This window comes from Armigeres subalbatus, chromosome 3 (assembly GCF_024139115.2).
Source record: "Armigeres subalbatus isolate Guangzhou_Male chromosome 3, GZ_Asu_2, whole genome shotgun sequence".
NCBI classification, from domain to species: domain Eukaryota; kingdom Metazoa; phylum Arthropoda; class Insecta; order Diptera; family Culicidae; genus Armigeres; species Armigeres subalbatus.
In genome coordinates, this window is record NC_085141.1 from 257,134,499 (window position 1) to 257,154,344 (window position 19,846).

At 40.8% G+C, this 19,846-nt stretch overlaps 1 protein-coding gene across 1 annotated transcript in view; it reads left to right on the top strand.

The window, feature by feature from the left end:
- LOC134222425 (uncharacterized) overlaps nucleotides 1-16,788 on the top strand; it is a 29,702-nt gene extending 12,914 nt beyond the window's left edge. Inside the window, exon 2 of the mRNA XM_062701574.1 lies at nucleotides 15,790-16,788. Within this exon, the coding sequence (XP_062557558.1) occupies nucleotides 15,790-16,788 (999 nt within the window). The remainder of the gene's footprint in view (nucleotides 1-15,789) is intronic.
- The last annotated feature ends 3,058 nt before the right edge of the window (nucleotides 16,789-19,846 follow it).

Below are 19,846 nucleotides of genomic sequence, written 5' to 3' on the forward strand. Positions count from 1 at the left end.
TTATTTCTTTCTTTCCGCAAGAGTATAAAGACGAAAAAAAAAACTATTCGCGAAGATTCATGTAGATATATGGGAGTAAGAAATTGTTATGTCAGCAAAAAAAGCATTTGGTATTGGATTCAAAATGCGCAAAATGAGAATGGATAGAATGAATGGACAAATTAAAAAGGGATTTTCCATCCTGAACACGGCGTACAAAAATCTGTTACGTATTCTGTTTAACAGAATGAGACCGCTTGAGCATTCCTTCGAAAAATTACTTTAATAAAGGAAATAAAAAACCCAGATTAATGCACCTAGCGTTGGTGGTGCCTTTCTCGCATTTAGTTAAGACACCAACCTTATATGGGGTTTTTACATGGTCCGATGTACCATTTTCTTCATAACTTTTAAACGCAATGACTGATCGTTATCAAATTAATGTCGAATAAAACTTGTTGCGAGAAAATCGGTTAAGGATTACTATACGAAAAGCTGTCTAATGTTTTTTATAGCTTTTGTGCACACACATACACACATGGGCTGCGAAATGGTGAATTGACATCTGGTAAGGAGCGAGCTACACAGCTCTGGTCCTCACAAGTTCCAGTCTCACGCTTCCACGGGTCTTCCGATGGCAACCAACGGGACCATCGTCCCTAACCCCTAATCCCAAGGCGTTAAGCGACCCGTGCCGAGGGGATGCATGGCCAGGGGGGTGAAATAATGAGCTAGGCCTTTAACGGAGCCTGTGGGGTACCTGGGCACCCTCCACAGTAATTGTCCCTTACCGCGTCATGCCGAGCAACTCGTGAGACCAAAATGGAAAACCAAGTCAATTCTTCAATTAGTGGTAGTAGTGTAGGTGACAACCCCTTCGCAAAAAATGGGTTGTTCAGGTCTCCGCATAGGAGGCCAGAGGCAATAGTCGGCAGCTCAGTGCGCAGCGCCAGCGTGGGTCACTTAACCATCTCCCAGGCTCCGCCGGTAGAGGTTATAGACGGCGATGAACCGCAAACGCGATGGGTTTTCGGCCTTCGAGGTGGCGACGGAACAGCTGGACGCCATCATCGACTTTGCGTCATCGAAGCATAATATCAGTAAAGCCCCAAACGCAATACAACGGAACGGCGACGGAAACGGTAAATTCGACAGTTAGCCCATATATTTTCTGTCAAATTTGCCGTTTCCGTCGCCGTTCCGTTGTATTGCGTTTGGGGCTTGAGGAACAAAGATAAATAGCACAAATAGCACCCCTTAAGCTTTTTCGTTGTTTTCGCCCATATAAACCAAAATACCCGACCATTTTAACGTATAGGTGCAAAATTCACAAACCCAGCTAGATTTCACAATGATCTCATATTCAAAACAATAAGGTTTTCATGACTTTCTAACGTATTTAAAAAATGTTTTAAAAATAGGCCTGTGGCAAAACGCACGAATGGTGGTCTAAAATGACTCAAAAGCATGTAAAATGATGATGAACGCATGGTTGTTTGTTTTTTCTTAATACATTGAACTACAATCTTACGGATGAGGTGGAAGAATAGCAAATCGTTAAATTTGAGTGAATATGGAGGGATTTTGCTATTTTTTTCCAATGGAGCTCAATGATGGATAACTAATTATGAATTGTAATGGTAATATTCGTTCATAAATGTACTACAACAGATTATATGAGTGAGGCCATTTTTCCCCAGGGGTGCATTCTGGACCGTTCTCCCCTAGATATTTTATTACTTTCCCGACGACTAAAACACGCACTGTGATCGATGGCTACTTTGTGTTTGAATTTGAAGCATTGTAAGCAATAAATATTTTAGAATCTGTCGGGTGTTACCATGAGGGCTCTGGGAGATTCTTATATTTTTTTATTTGCTCTATAAAGGTGAGTAAACAAGAAAAATAATTTATAAGAATTTCGATTATAGAGAGTATATTAGCGAGTAACTAAACATCAAATATTCCTGATTTTTGCAAGTAATCAAAATTAGTAACATCGGTGTAGAAGCCACAAACCTTGTCTTGAATCGGATGTTTGAGGTCTAGGGTTTATTAAATGATAATGAGGCAACATTCTAAAGCAATAGCTATATATGAGGACGAAGAATCAGAAGGAATACATTTTGGCTGTTACACCCTTTTCAAATGTTAGTCTAGATTTGTCAAAACCGTAATGAATAATTTAACGGAAATTAATAACTTGATTAGAAAAAGCGCCGGATAATTTGTAAACTACAAAAAACGTTTGATAAATAATTTAATTATTAATAAAAAAAAGAGTAAACAAAAAGGGTAATGTAGGGTACAGGAAAAGATCCGTTTATAAGATACAAATTTCTATCCAGTTTTCCGCGAGCGGTAATGGCCGCCAGCTTGCCTGTGGGCCAGTCTCTGATTTGACATTTGTGGAGGTCAACTGCACCCACTGCTCCGAGCATTCTGACCAGTGTTGCATATAAGAAGGTGCTGATTCAGTGGATTCAAGCCTTCTTATGTACCACATTGATCAAAATGCTCGAATGGTGGGTACTGTTGACCTCCAAAAACGTCAAATCATAAACTAACTCGCAGGCAAGCTGTCGGCCATTACCGCTCGCGGAAAACTGGTATCAAAATTTCGAGCAATGCAAATAGATAGCAGGCGTGTGAAAAGATTCGCTAGAAAGCTTCGAATTTGTTCCTGAAATAACTACATGGGAACAAATTAGGTTATCACTGACACATTTTGTTATACATTTTGATTACTCAAATAACTAATTTAGATGTTATTTAGTTATCAGCCATCACTGTTTTATCGACCAAGATAGTTAAATCTTCTTTGCCGACTTCGTTACGCATTGAAAAAAAATCGGCATTCACTGGGATTCGAACTCGAATCGAGTGATTGTACGGCGTCGTCTCTATGCACTCACCCAATTACGCTTTCTTGAGGAGCAGAAGAGAAAAGCACTACGCTTTCTACAATCTTGCATTTACTGAAGACTATTTTTAATCAAATCATAATGACATGACCTTTTATGTAAATAACAGTCGGCTGGACGGTGTTGAACTTAGTCTGTAGATTAAAAAACACCTTAATAAAGACTAAAACAAAACAGTCGGCTGGACAGAGTGCAAAGCAGAATATTTATTAATAACAAACTAATGGGTAGTTACCAAGTAACACGGTTTGTTGTATGAGTGTAAAAAATACATCTTACGAACATATAGCTTGTTACGTTTTGGTATGAAAAACTACTTTGATTACTTTCACACGACCCAAACGGCGCAAAAAGTATTGATATTTTAAACATCTTTCAGTCGCAACCTTGTTTTTGACTGAACGTACACAACACTAAACTTAAGTACTAAGGATGTTTTCAATAACCGACTTTCAACATGGTTCTGTCAAATTGAATGCCAAAACAAAAATGCTGACCAACACGTTCAAATAAATTAATTTTATACAAAAACAAATGAAAACAAGCATGCATGAAGTGATGAACACCATTTTAATGATAAATATTAATAAAAATACACAAACTGAATAATAAATCAAATTGGTTTCGAAGTCTCGGTCGAAACATTATATGCGGCTCATGTTTCATTGGTTAACTTTAATTACGTTCAAAATGCATATTTTAGCTAAAATGCAATCATTGGGGTATATATTCTGACGAAACAAATGTCAAAAAATGAACATGTTATGACCTTGTTCGTAAAAGCTTCCTGTAGACATGTTTTATGTTATAAGAATGTAAAACGAAACACCTCAAAACACCAAACAAATGTCGAAAATCGACATGTTATCAGCAAGTTGTGAGAATGTAGTATGAAACTTCTTTTCAGATCAAATTGCTGTATGTTTTGCAAAAACCTTTTCATAGCTTTCCTTGAACATAACATGTTTTGTATTTCATTTTCCCGACATTTATTCAACATTATTATTAGATCTTCGTTAATAATGATGTTTTCGGTGTTACTTGGGTACCCAGTTATATTGATAACTAGAATTGTTATCATTTTGGTTGAATTACCAGTCAACATAATGTAGGGATTGAGACGGGTATGATAAAATAAATATAAACTTCGAACACGACACATAACAAAAATGCTAACCGAATTTAATTCAAAATAGCGAATTGGCAATCAATTAGAATAAATACGGTTCATTTGTTAATAACATTTTTTTTTCATTTGATTAAGGAAATTGTTTTGAGCTTTTTAGTGGAATGTCTTCACTTGTCATAAGACGAGTTTGTACTATCCTATTTAATTCCACCACTTGATTGTACCTTGACAGATACGACCTCAACCGTGAGGTCGTCTTCAGTGTCTCGTACTTGACTCGACTTGCAAGTCCCTCCCCCCTCATGCGAAAATCACGAGTATGGTTGATAAATTAAAAATATCGTATGGGTACCTAGCATTTTCGCCTACAATGTCTGCCTATATATTTTATTTTTTTAGTATACCATCACAGTAGCCCAAAACACCTTCCATAGGATTTTCTATTTCATATCTCGATATTCCTATGAGTCTTTTCAGCATCGACTATTAGAGGTTTGACTGCAGATGATCTTGCCCGGGTTAGCATTTTGCGTTCAAACCTAGGTTTAAACCGTCAAAAGTTGAGCAATTAGTCTTTGGTTGAGCACATTGCTAGATCGACTATAGTGCGAGCATAATTATTTTCTCCACAACATACCAGATCGTTGCAATTCCTTGATTATACGACACTTCCAGTTAAATTTTCCGCTTCCCGGATATAAGCACTGTGGATCCCAGGACGAATTATATTGCAATTAGTCAAGACTATTCACAGTTCCTGAATGAGCACATGCCCTCCTCGCGGTCTATCTTCCAAGAGCTGCAAGGCCATTATAAGTACTTATTAAACAACAACACCTGAAATGAAAGTAAAGTTAATAAGCATAGTATAAAACAAATAAGAAAATTTCAACTTTTGTGCAAATTCCTTCGTTGACAGAGGAATGAACAAATCAGTAGATATCGTTGGTAACGGGGAAAATCACCGCCTGCTTAGACGAAAATTTCAGTTCAGTGGTTGGAAACAGTTCTTGTCACACTATTCATAGCATAGGCCGGGTACATTTAGCAGAAGTTAGTATTGTGCCTTGGAACAAAGCAAAATGCCAACTTTCGTGATTATTTTTCAAGGCTTCCACAGATTTGAAAAATTAATCCGCAGCACGTGCTATCAAAGCATTCATCGCTACAAATTACGGTAAAATTTTCAAAATGATCAAAGTAGCTTTTTTGCTACAGGTATGTTTTTCTTAGGCGACTATCTGGCGTTTATTTTGGGTTGCGTCAAAAAATAAACGGATGAGTAGATTTTTTTATGCGCAATTATCAGGGCTGGTAGCGACCGAAGCCACTCAAAATAGTGACTTTAGTGACCAAAGCTGACGAAAGAAAGGACCAAATAGTGACTTTCAGTTGCAGAAAAAGTGACCAAATAGTGACTTCCAATTTCAATTGCAAGTTCGATGAGACGAAATCAAGCGTTTTTGGGTCGAAGGAGAATATTTTTTTCGTAATTTGTGGCGGAAAACACCTTTCACTAACCACTCTTTTCTCTTAGAACGAACTCAGAAGAGAAACGAAAATCGTACTTGCTAACTTTTATCTACTTAGTGACTAAGTAAAATTATTGCCCTCTTTTTAACCTCACGGAAAATTTAATCAATATCAGTTAAAAGCAAGACAACTCAAAACTATGAGTAGTCTTCAAGCAAATCAATTTTTTACGCCAGTGGAAGTGAGCGAAATATGGTTATCATTCTTAACCCTTAAAGGCGCAAGGCGATTTTTCTAGAAATCGTCGGAAATATTTTTAACGTAAATAACCATTGAAATCATTAACGTTAAACGTATTTTCGGTTTGTTGTTTTAAAACAACATTGCGCATTTAAGGGTTAAGGAAACTCCTCACGGAATCCAAGTTTCAAAGTGCTCGCGTTTTCGGGGGCACACCACTCGATACGGAGGCGGCGTACAACTGTCATTTTTGTTGATTTAGCTTTGCCGCGTCGTTTTTTCAGCATGCGTGAAAAAATAAAAATAACAGTTCTGCGTTACTTCCGCATCGAGTGGTGTGCCTCCGAAAACGCGAGCACTCTGAAACTTGGATCCCGTGAAAAGTGACCTTAAGGACACTCTTCACGGAATCAAAATTTGAAAGTACTCGCGTTTTCAAGGGCACACCAATCGATACGGAAGCAACGCACAACTGTCATTTTTATAATTTCAAATTGGCTGCGTCGCAGCATGCGTAAAATTATAAGAATGACAGTACTTCGAAATTTGGATTCCGTGATAAGGACACACCTGTTTTTCTTTCCTGAAAATTATTTCTCGGTGAAAATCTGCGTGAATGCGCATTTTCTTCTCGTGACAATGAGTGAAAATTACGATCATTGGATTAGCTGAACACCTACTCAAGAAAGATGCAGAGAACTCTACGATTTGTCATAGCTTCCACGGATGTTTTTGGAATGTTTAGTGAGAGGAACAACAGTAGGATCGTTTTGGTAGAAAACGATACAAAAATTATGAAGATTCATGTACAACGAGCCTGGGATTGAACGCTCGATCTCCTGTTTGTGATGAGGACCATGCTCTCAGAACTTTTAAATATTTTTACTCCAAAATATGTAGATTTTCCTACTTGCTATGTGTATTCATGAACGATTTTTGCTACGGAATTCGACAGCGCATGCAATCTTCAAGATTGGGGAGACTTGAAGGCCTTTCTATGATATCTTCTCAATAAATATATATTTTCTTGAATTTTTTAGACGAATTTTTATATGGAAGCCTAATGAAAGATAAAGTCTCCTCAAATTGAGGCAACAACTCAAAATCCAAATATCCTGAAATTGTGGTGGAATGATGGCATTTTTTCAGTGAAGATCATTTAGCATATTTGTGCTTTAGCATATATGTGCTGTAAAAAAAAAATAAAATAAAATAAAAAATAAATGATAGCATTTAGTCATTATTGGGAGAAGCTGTTCTAATTTTGCGTGGCCACTAAAAAAAATCTTCAGGAGGAACAAAACACAGTAAATAATAGAGTAAATAAGGTTGTCATTAAAAAAAATATCTCGCCACATAACGATCACTTCTCTAGAGGATCTATTATAAAAATACGCTATAACAAAACTACTTTACTGCCCATGATCGCATATTTGTAATTGTAGAATTAAAAAAGGTATAAACCTTACTCTACAAGAATTAGAACAAATAAATAAATAAATAAATATTTGTGACATATGTATTTTGGTTGATTTTGTAAATCGTTTGTCAATCCTCCTCACAAACTCGATCATTTCCAGCTTACCACAGATAAGCAAGATAGTAAAGCCCATTTCACTGTTGTGGGTTTAGATCCATTAAATTGAGCTTTGTGAACGATTCACAGGCTTTTTACAAAATGAACAAAAATGTGAGTGTTACAAACATGCGATCATGGGCAGTTTAGTTCTTGTTAAAACAGGGAAGAATCAAGTCTCCCCACCTTCCCCTACTGCACAAAGTATGAGTTTAAAAAAACTCGAAACCGACAGGTCTCTTGCTTGCATAACTGTATACCAATTTATAAATTGTGACGTAAAACACCTTCAATTGGCTACTGGTGAAATGCCAATAAGAGCATAAATGGCTGACGATGTTTCAGAGTGATCATTTTTCCAAGATCCGTAAGTTCATTTCCACCATGAACAAAGCATCTTCAGATGGATACATACCTCTTACAACCTCAGAATACAGGTTCTCATTGTTTCCTGGCTTTCTGAGGTGATAAACTACAAAGAAACCCCCTGCTTGTCACTTTTAATTAAAAGAGGGGAAGTCAGTGAAGAAATCCTCATTTGCGACATTCGTCCTTACTCTAGATAGAGCTTGAATTGTTTGTTGGTAAGTCCGAAAGTTGTTTGGCCTAATATACTACATTTGGCTGAAGCCCATCTAGTCTAAAATTACTTTGCCGAAAAGGTCATTTGGTCGAACAGTTCCTTTGGCTGGAAAAAAAACAGTTGACCGAATAGCTCAATTACCTACCTAAAAGGGTCATTTGGCCGCAATAAGCATTCGATTGAAAGTGTCGTTCAGCTGAATTGGTCATTTGGCCGAAAATGCAGAATATTTGTTTTGCAGAAAGGACATTTTCAGCCAAAGGACTCTTTCTGCCAAACGACTATTTCTACCAAATTAAATTTTCGGCCAAATGATCTGGTCGGCCAAAGGACTTTGTCAGCCAAATGACATTTTTAGCCAAAACAAAAACTATTAGAGCAAAAAAAAATTTCGGTCAAATTACCAATTCGGCCGAATGAGGCTTTCGGCTGTTTGTCGCATTCCGCCAAATGTCATTTTCGGTCAAACCTGGACGAACGTTTAATTTGGTCTAATGGAATTTAGCTAGAAGACTTTTGGCCTAACCAGTTATTCGAATAAATGGCTTTTCGTCGAATGATTTGCGGCCAAACGACAGGTAGGGCCATTTGGCCGAATATGTAATTTGGCCGAACAAACTACAGTGACGGGCATAATAAAAAGCCCACTAGCCGCTTTTTATACAAAATGGTCAACTTTGGAGATCTCGATTGCGTGTGAACCAATTTTGCTGAAAATTTGACCAAAGCTCAGATATAACTTGAATTTTACCACACCTGAATATTGTTTCATAGGGTAAAAAAATATTGCGGTAATATCAAAATATATTTTTTGTCAAAAATTTATTTTTAAATATCTTGAATTCTATAGGTTGTCAATACTGCGATAAGTTTTTACCCTATGAATCAATATGGTTGAAATTCAGGTGTGGTAAAGTTATATCTAAGCTCTGGTCAAATTTTCAGCAATTGATTCACACGCAATCGAAATCTAGATCTCCAAAGTTGACCATTTTGTATGAAAAACGGCAAGTGGGTTTTTTTATGCAGGTCACTGTATAAAGCCAAAACCTAACCGGCCAACAATTTTATTTAGTTGAAATAGATATACGGCCCAAAATGTCATTCAGCCGACTGGCCATTTGGCTGAAAAAGTCGTTTGGCCAAAAAGTTGTTTGATGGTCGTTTGGCAGAAAGGCCATTTGGTCAAAAATGTTATTTGACTAAACGGGTGGATATTTTTGATTATATTACCGTTCAGTTATTAACATTTTCGATCAAATGACCCTTTCTGTCAAACATCCATTTCGGCGTAACGACATTTTTGGCCTTATAACCTATTTAGCTAAACGACTATATCAGCCAAATGACGTATTAGAGAAGAGTGCTTTTTTGGTCAAATTATCAATTCGGCCGTACGTTGCTTTGGCCAAATGAATTTTTTGGCAAAACTGTTTTTCGTTGTACAGTCGCGATTCGCTGGTTGGGCCACGACCTCGGCCCAACTAACGAATTCGGTTTTTTAGTTGGGTCAACTGACAGCCATTTGAACACGTGTATTTCGACTTGAACATCACAAATGATGTCCAGTGACGCTCAATCCCGTTTTCCGTTTTACATTGAATTTTGACGTTCGGTTGCGGAGGCCCAACTAAAAAGTGACCCAAGTATTAAGATCCCAACCAGCGAATTCCGACTGTATAACCGTTTTGACCAAACGTTTATTTCGATCAAATACAATTCGACTGGATAATTATTGACTTAACGTATTATTCGGTCTTTCGGCTTTCGCCAAATAATTTTCGGTCACACGACCCTTCTTCTTTTTAATAATTTTTCATTGAATTTCCGACAAATTTCCCCTGTAGAAATCCAAAAAAATCCTTCAAAAATCCGTTTTCTTTTTCGTTGAGATACCAAACGATTTCCCTTATAAAAAAACACGTAGAAGCTCTGAATAATTTTGGTAAATTCCATAAAATTCACCTCAGAAATTCCGAAGAGTTTTCCAGAGAAAATTTGAAAAAATCCCGTGCAAATTACAATGAATTTCTTATGAAAATTTCGAACAATTTGCCGTTGAAATCTAATTTCGTTTCGTTGATGTCTACATTTCGAATAATCTCCCGCGGGAAATTTTAAGAATTTTCTGTGTAAATTTCGAAGAATACTCAACAGAAACTTTCCGAACATTTTACTTTAGAAACTGAAACAATTTTCCTTGGAAATTATTATAAAAAAGAATTATCAAAACTTCAAAGTAGTTGCCGTTGAAAGTCCGAAAATAATTTTCAAATTTATATTTTGGAGAAACTCAGAGAATTTTCGAGAGTTCATCAGATTTTTCCGACGAAATGCAAAAGATTCTCCCGTTGAAGTCTTGAAAACACCAGAAAAAATGTAGATTTTTTTCCTAAAACAAACGTTAAAAATCTCTACGCCGATTCACGCCGCCGCCGGCTGAAATGGCTTTCGGCGTGACGCCGAAAAACGCCGCCGGCGCCGACCAAAATTCTGACAAACGCCGCCGCCGACGATTTTCGGACCAGCGCACACCTCTAATTATAGTATATTATTTGTTGTTAATCCCACGATTGATAACTAAATATCAAGATGATAACAAGGATAACAAATCGTGCTATCAGTTTGATATCATTTCAATTATCTGCCTTTGCTCGGGTAATTATTCTTAGTTTCTGACATTTTAATGGTTGAATACGGCGGAGACTCGGGCTGAAAGTCTCCTTAATAAAGACACAAAAAAAATGGTTGAATACAGCAAATATCTAACCTACTAATCTTCTAATCTCATCTGACAAAATGAAATTTGCAAGAGAAATGTCAAAAGTAAAGCTCATTCTGACGATGTTTCGATAAATCCAAAAACAACCATGGGTTATTTTTTTGTGAAGTTTTTTTTTTTTATTAAAAAAACAAATCTAATATCAACCAAAACCAAGACATGAGGATTCAACGAATTCGTCTCAATTACGAAAATATGTAAGTAACTTTTCTAAGTGCAAATTTTAAAATGTCGTAACCAACAAATTTCTTATTTAGAATTTTGCTCGAAACCAGTGACAAAGAAATCAAAAGAGTTGCCTTTTATTGTACGTACATGCATAACGGCACTACATTTATCAAAACACCAAACTATTTTACGTAGTTTTCGTCGGGCAGTCGTGTCATGAACACAACCCTTATGATTGTTTAACACATAGGGGAACGGTTCGGCACTTCATCCCATAGCTCCCATTTCCATCCCATCAAAAACAACGCATTGAAAAGGAATTTGGTTTGTTTCTTATTTTTGTAACTTTTTTCACCAGTGAGCAAGCGTGTTAGCAAAAAGAAGCGAAGAGATTGGTGCTGTTTTTCTTTGTTTTGCGATGAGATGAGTATATGTTCAGTGAGATGCAAAACGGAACAGTTCCCACATAGGGGAGCATATTTGTACAATTATTTAATGCACGGATGTGTTGAAATTTGCTCAACAAATTTAGTCACAAGTGCAGTGCACCAATTCACAAATGTACCATGCGTCTCCATATGCTAGTATGTTCCACCAGATCTAATGTTTGTAATTGACATGCCACCCATCTAAAAATGTAAATCATTATTTAAGTGAATGTGCCAACGGTACCCTCTGGCAAATCAGTAAGTAGGATCGTGAAAAGTATAACGAAATTCTTGCAGAAGAGCTGCTGCACAACTGCATTTGTTGAACGAGCCCGATTCAATTTCCAGAGCGTTCAGTAAAATTTATAGATTTCACAGTCTAGCACGTTTGCATAACAGCAGTATCCAGCACAGTTAACGGTTCGAAATGGCAGTAGGTGTTCCCGCAGAGTGTCGTAGTCGTCGCCTCGACTGGTAATAGGTGCCTGCTAGTGCTGAATTGCGGTTGAGTGCAAGTGAAACATGATCGCAGTGAAAAGAGCAAAGGAGGCAAAAAAGAATGAGAGCTTTTCTGAAACAGAAAGTCGAAACGTGTATGGATCCGCCGCATTCCGTCCGGAGTGGAAGGGAGTTTTATCGATACGATTTATTTCCCAAACGAAAAGGCGTGGAAGTATAATAGAGCCAAACGAATGAATAAAAGAGGATCACTTTTTTGCTGAAAGCTCTCTCCGCTTCTGATAGAGATATGAGTTCGGAGCGGAAAATAAATTATCACCTACCGGAAACTCTAACCGCCGCACAAGGGTGTAGAACAAGTGCAGCTGCATAGGACTCGAAGAGGAACTAATGTGTTCAGAGCAATGTTGCAGTTTATTGAGATTTATCTTTTGTGTCCAATATTGAAAATTGATTGTAAATGCGTTGATAATGCCAGATAAATGTTTCACATACACCTAAAGATTTCAACTTTTTTCCTTTTTTTTCCAACTTATCACTCTTTCCCGATTCCCATAAATATTTTTTTAAATTTTGTTTCCATCTTCACCCGTTTCTGTATGTCCCCGACAGTTTTCCCTAATCTTAGATGACGACAAATGCAACAAAATATTTTGTTTCCATCTTCACCCGTTTCTGCATCTCCCAGTCAGTTTTCCCTAATCTTAGATGACAAATGCAACAAAAAATATGCTGACGTCACTGCCTTAATCATTCCTCGTATTCTAAACTCATAAGTATTCTTGAAAGCCATATTTTAGAAGAAACACCATAGTCACAGAACAGAAGCAAGATGGTTTCAAACGATAGTAAAATGTGGTAAAATGCTAATTTTATGTCTTACTGCTGCATTTGTGCTGGACAACGTTAGAAAAATCGGTCTTCGCACATACCACATTGCACACACATCATACCCTTCACTGCTGTCGAGTTTAAGAGAACAAATTTTAATATTTTTGCTACCCATTTGCTAGCATGTACCCAAGTGGCCATTCCACAGCTGTGTGGGGTGGAGGGGGGTGACCTGAAAGGATGGTTGACCTTTTTTGGCAACAAAGTTGTTCCAGAAGGCTAAAATTTCACTCCAAAAGTCAAATTTTGATAGGAGGTTCGGAGACCCATATACCAATCAACTCAGTTAGAAAAACTAAGAACATGTCTGTCTGCGCGCTTTTGTGTGTATGTGTGTAGCGCATGATTTTTTTGTTAAACGCGTTTCATATAAAAGGACTTGATCGATTCGAGTGCAATTGGTTTCATTCGACGGAGAAAAGTTCCTAGTTGGATACTATTGCTTTTATTTTTCGATAAATCAAACAGTTTGGATTATATTACTTTTCTTTTCAATCAATCTACAAAACACTGTTTACATTCACACTGTGGGACGGTAGAAAAAAGTCTTGCAGCAGCTTGTGGTATGTGCAGCTCAAAGCTGAAATAGACATTTTTATTAGATCCAGATTAAGAACAATAAAGGGTATACAGAGGTGCATCCACGTTCCGAGTCGTGGGTAGAACAAATAGGAAAGCATTAATTAGCATGAGCAGTAAGCGATGTTGCATGAGAGTAGTTCCAAACCTTGGTAATTACCCAGTGCAGCGCTGTAGCCAGTGCCTCACCACCGTGTTTATACAGCTCTCCTGGTAGTTGGTCAACTCCAGGGGCTTTGTTGTTTTTCAGCCGGCCGATCTCCTCCTGGATTTCTTGGAGATTCGGTGCTCTTCGTAGTGCTGCCGCCACCTTTGGATCATTTCACGCTCGTTTGTAAGAAGGTTCCCGTTTAAGTCCTCACACATATCGTGCTGTGGCACGTGGCCCTTACGTGAACGGTTTAATTTCTCATAGAACTTTCATGCGTTATTAGCGCGGTACAGTTGCTCCGTCTCTTCACGGTCTCGTCCTTCTTGTTGGCGCTTTTTCCTCCGAAAAAACGAGTTTTGTCTGTTCCGCTCCCGTTTGTATCGTGTCTCGTTCCCACACGTGCGGTGTTGCAGCAATCTCGCCCATACTGCATTCTTCTCCTCAACTAACTGCTCACATTCGCCGTCATACTAGTCGTTTCTCTGGTCCGGGGCCACCGTGCCTAGTGCAGCGGTTGCGGTGCTTCCAATGGCGGATCGAATATCTCTCCAGCCATCTTCAAGAGATGCTGCGCCTAGCTGCTCTTCCGTTGGGAGTGCCACTTCCAGCTGCTGCGCGTAGTCTTCGGCTAGTCTACCGTCTTGTAGCCGCCCAATGTTTAGCCGCGGCGGACGACTTCGACGCGTGTTGATCACCGTCGAGAGTTTTGAGCGCAGAAATACCATGACATACTACAACGAGGTAGTGGTCGGATTCAATATTCGCACTGCGGTAAGTGCGGACGTTCGTGATGTGGGAGAAGAATTTGCCGTAGTTTAGAACGTGGTCGATTTGGTTTTCCGTTACTTGATTAGGTGATTTCCATGTGGCCTTGTGGATATTCTTGCGGGGAGCTGCATTTCGAGCATTCCGCGGGAAGCTGCAACGTTTATGCATCGTTGGACGTTGTCGTTCGATACGATATGCAGACTATCCGGTCCGATGACCGGTCTATACATTTCCTCCCTCCCTATCTGAGTGTTCATGTCACCGATTACGATTTTGACGTCCCGCAGTGGGCATCCATCGTATGTCTGCTCCACCTGTGCATAGAACACTTCTTTCTCGTCGTCGGGTCTCTCTTCGTGTGGACAGTGTACGTTGATGATGCTATAGTTGAAGAATCGGCCTTTTATCCTCAGCTTGCACATCCTTGCGTTGATTGGCTGCCACCCAATCACGCGTTGGCGCATCTTTCCCAGCGCTATGAAGCCGGTTCCCAGCTCGTTGGTGGTGCTACAGCTTTGGTAGAAGGTAGCCGCTCGATGCCCGCTTTTCCACACTTTCTGTCCTGTCCAGCAGATTTCATGCAGCGCTACGATGTCGAAGTTGCGGGGATGTAATTCATCGTAGATTATCCTGCAGGTTGTTGCCGATTGTATCGATTCGTATTATCTTCTATGTCGTTCGTAATGGTTGTTTTTAAAGGCGGCTTATTGAGCCTGCACAAACCTTCTGTCTCGTCGGAGGGCCGTCGTGTCAGGGCTGTGTAGCGTCGCACCTAACACCAGGACTTGGGCTTGTGCACTTTAAACGGCACACGGTCGCTTTGGCGGAGCCTACTCACGGATACATGCAGCTTTTTATAGAGGTTTAACAGAGCCCATTGTCAAACCCCACCACATCCTAGGCAGGCACCACAACTCGCAGAAGGGAGGGATGGGGAGGGATTGTCAAGCCCTTAGACATAGTCCCTGCTGCCCACGATGGTGAAAAAAACAATGGTCTTATTAGTAAATCGACTGTTAATAGACTATTAAAATCACTATATTGTAATCCGTAATTGAGTTTATCTTCTTTTTGTGCAGATGTAAAATCACTTAGCTTTAGCTTAGCTTTAGCTTAGCTTTAGCTTAGCTTTAGCTTAGCTTTAGCTTAGCTTTAGCTTAGCTTTAGCTTAGCTTTAGCTTAGCTTTAGCTTAGCTTTAGCTTAGCTTTAGCTTAGCTTTAGCTTAGCTTTAGCTTAGCTTTTAGCTAGCTTTTAGCTTAGTTAGTTCCAGCTTAGCTTTCTGTTAGCGTTTTAGCTGAAGCTTAGCTAGTTTAGCTTTTAGCTTAGTTTTAGCTTAGTTAGCTTAGCTTAGTTAGCTTTAGCTTTAGCTTAGTTTAGCTTAGCCCCCCACCTAGTTAGCTTAGCTCCACTCTGTTCCTGTTACCCACCCCTGTTCCCCCAGCCCCAGCTCCCACCCACCTGTTCCCCACCCACCCCACCTGTTCCAGCCCCTGTTCCCACCCCACCCCAGCTCCCACCCCTGTTCCCACCCCTGTTCCCCCCCACCACCCCCACCACCCCACCCCACCACTCCCCACCCTGTTCACCCCACCTGTTCACCCAGCTCCCACCCCACCCCAGCCTGTTCCACCCTGTTCCAGCTCCACCCCACCCCCCAGCTCCCACCCCAGCCCACCCCTGTTCCCCACCCCAGCCCCCACCCCACTCAGCCCCACCTCACCTGTCCACCTGTTCCAGCCCCACCCCACCCCAGCTCCCCACCCCAGCCCCAGCCTCCCAGCCCCTGCCCTGTTCCCCTGTTCCCCACCCCCAGCCTGTTCCAGCCTCCCAGCCCACCACTCCCACCCCACTCCAGCCCCACCCCCTGTTCCCAGCCCCAGCCCACCTGTCTCCCACCCCTGTTCCTGTCTCCCACCTGTTCCTGTTCCACCCCACCCACCTCCACCCCTGTTCTGCCTCCACCAGCCCCTGTTCCCACCTCACCCCAGCTCACCTCCAGCTCCACCTCTGTTCCTGTTCACCCACCCCAGCCTCACCACCTGTCTCACCCACTCCCAGTTCCACCCACCACCCCCAGCCACCCCACCCCAGCTCCACCCTGTTCCACCACCCCTGTTCCCACCACCCCTGTTCCCACCCCAGCCCAGCTCCTGTTCACCCTGTTCCTGTTCCACCCCACCACCCCACCACCCCACCCCAGCCCCACCCCAGCCCTGTTCCCACCCCTGTTCCCACCAGCCCCACCCCACCTGTCCCACCCCACCCAGCCTGTTCACCCCCAGCCCCACCTGTTCCACCCAGCCCCTGTTCACCCCCTGTTCCCATCCCAGCCCCCACCCCACCTGTTCCCCAGCCCCACCTGTTCCACCACCCTGTTCCCCCACTGTCTGTTCCCAGCCTCACTCCAGCTCCCAGCCCCACCCCTCACCCTGTTCCCACCCCAGCTCCCCTGCCCACCCCAGCCCACCCCACCCCAGTTCCACCCCAGCCCCAGCCTCCTGTTCCCACCCCCAGCCTCCACCAGCCCTCTCAGCCCCAGCCTCCCAGCCTCCCCAGCTCCCAGCCTCAGCCCAGCCTCACTCCCACCCCAGTTCCCAGCCCCACTCACCCAGCCCAGCCAGCTACTTAGCTTAGCTTTAGCCCCAGCCTCACCTTAGCCTTTAGTAGCTTAGCTCACTTAGCTTAGCTTTAGCTAGCTTTTAGCTTAGCTTTAGCTTAGCTTTAGCTTAGCTTTAGCTTAGCTTTAGCTTAGCTTTAGCTTAGCTTTAGCTTAGCTTTAGCTTAGCTTTAGCTTAGCTTTAGCTTAGCTTAAGCTTTTTTTAAATCTGCGCACTTTTCATAATGATAGTTGATTGTGCACACACCATGATATTTGAATAATTTGGGAGTTTTGAGCTTATTCAACACGGCAGACTACGGTGGGCCATGTTCGTATGTCGGAAGAACGTCAAGCGAAGATAATATTTAGTAGAGAACCTGGAAAAGGCCGCAGGCTTCGTGGACGGCCGCGTACACGATGGCTTTTTGCAGTTGAAGAGGACCTGAGGGCGCTCAAATTTCAGGGCGACTGAATGCGATTGGCCCAGGATCGCGTCCAGTGGAGAAGAATGTGTGTGTGCGTAGGTTCATCGAAGAGCCCATCAAGTATCAAGTAAGGATGTTTTGAAATGTTTGCCTTGAACAAAAATTAATCAAATATCCAATCAAACGCGATAATTCTTCATTTTCAATGGATTTGGCTCTACATAGCCTACATATAGTCCCAGCATATAGCCATATAGTGCGCTGGATGCACTAAACAACGCATCAATTAATTAGTTTGACAAGGTTTGACAGATAAAACTTCGTATAAGAAAGTTTGGTTCGGAAGTCCCGACTTCCGAATTCTAGTTTGGTGCTACGCCGACAATTTTCAATATCGTTGCGTTTCAATAATTCCGTTAATTTGAAGGAAAATAAATATTTTTGCTGAAATTCTTTCCACAATTTGGCGGGGACAAGGTCTATTGACAATGATATGGAAATGCTAATATCATCTTCCAAACTTAGACGTACATTAGAGTGGGGCGTCATGGTCATTTTTTCAAATCAATGGTTTTTCGAAGCCATTCTGGGTCCTGAACAACTGTGCAAAATTTCGGACCGATTGATTGCTTCCTCGCTTTCCGCATCGCGTTTGAAGTTTGTATGGAAATTAGTATGGGAGAACGTATATTTTTGCATTTCTACTACTAGAGGTTTCAGTTCATCGTAAACCAAGTGGCATATTATGTTAAAGTATAACCCAGAGAATGCCGAAAAACTTTGTCGAAGATGGCACGTTGCTGGAACGTCCACGAAAAAAGTTTTAACGCTTCGAAGATTGAGTGTTCAAACCATATGCAAAAAATCGTTTATTCTGCCAGCACTGCTGAACTACGTATATATACGTATGGTCTATACTCCATTGCACGGTGACGTCATCACATCGTCTATCTCTTTTCCACCTGTTGAAAATTAGAAAACAACAGGACCAGTACTTGTCAAATTTGACAGGTAGTGGTCCTGTTGTTTTCTGATTTTTATCAAGTGGGAAAGAGATAGCGAAGATTCGTGCAATGACCTATAGACCAATAATTTAACTGAGTGTTATTTCAAAATAAATGATTTTATAGGGCTTTAGAGCTAATGGGAGCTATCCGGAATCATTTCACAAAGAAAAAAATCCGACAAGAAGGAAGATGTATTTTGCCCTTCGATAACTATAGGTCGTCCGGTAGTGCTGGCAGAAGCATTGATTTTTTGCATATGGTTTAAACAATCAATTTTCGAAACGCAATAACATTTTTTGTAGACCTTCCAGCTACGTACCTTCTTCGGCAAAGTTTTACGGCATCTTTCAGACTATATGCTAACGTATTGAGTCACCTGATTGATGGTAAATTGAACCCGCCAAGAGCAAAAATGTAAAAAAGTACGTTTTTCCATACTAATTTCAATGTAAATTTAAAATGTGATGCGGCATGCGAGGTCGCAACCAATCGAGCATATATTTTGCACAGTTGATTGGGGTCCCAAAACGATTCAGAAAAACCTTGATCTCACTTGATCGGACGAAGTTTGCGTTTTTCCATACAACTGCGCCCCACTCTAACGTACATGTTCATGATAGAATTAGAGGCGAAAGTATAGAATTGATATTTAGTTCCGTTAGGATACGGCAGGCATGAAGAATGTTTTTATAGAAGCCTATTTGAAAGCGAGCCGGGCAATATTTGTGATGGCACATATCACACGACCTTCCTTCTGCCAAGCTCCCGTATGAAGGGGGAGGGAAGAATATCAGTGTAGAAGCTGATATATCAAGACAAAATTTTCAAAACGACTTATCTGCTTTTGTAAACAATCATTCACCTACCTTTTGATGGTACATATTGGTTTGCGTGGGAGAGCTATCAGATTCGTCAAATCGTCGTTTGAATCTTTGTTTACAAAAGCAGATAAGTCGTTTTGAAAATTTTGTCTTGATATCTCCACTGGCCAAGCTGGCCACTAGCCAGTTTGGAAGATGATATTAGGGTAAGATGATAAGCAGTGATTCAAATCGTTCGGGGCTGTCAGTTTGAATATGAATCTGAAACATTCATTTTCCCAGCAGATTTTTTATACAAGTCAAATGTCAAAAAAAAACTGATATAACGCTCCGTTCTATTTTCTGCAGATTTGAACCAAGATTGAATCACGAGATTCAAATATTTTCCAATTGTTTTGGTGTATGAATGCGTCATTTTATCTACGGATCAATCCACTTTGCAATTGGGTTGTTTAGGGGTATATTGTCAGATTTTCTGGATATGATACACTGCGCGGCGTTCGTAGTGTTCCCAAATGGGTACTTGCACAAAACTTCACGCGGCGAATGACTGTCGAAAGGTACGGCCGCGCCAAACGATACACCGCAATGCGCTATTCACCCATAAGAATCAAGTAAACGGGGTGGAGAAAGCGCTGCGGTACCTTTCCTGAAGGGTACGCCGCGTGCAATTTTGAGAAAATCAGGCAATATATGTTTTTACATATTCTGAATCTACATAAAAAACTGAGCCTAACCCCAATTTTTCAGAATTTTTGGAGTCCCGGAACTATTTTAATTTGCATTTTAAATTTATATGGGACTAAAAATTTGTTCTTATGCTGCATGGGCTAACTGTCATTCTATTAATGTTAGTGTCATTC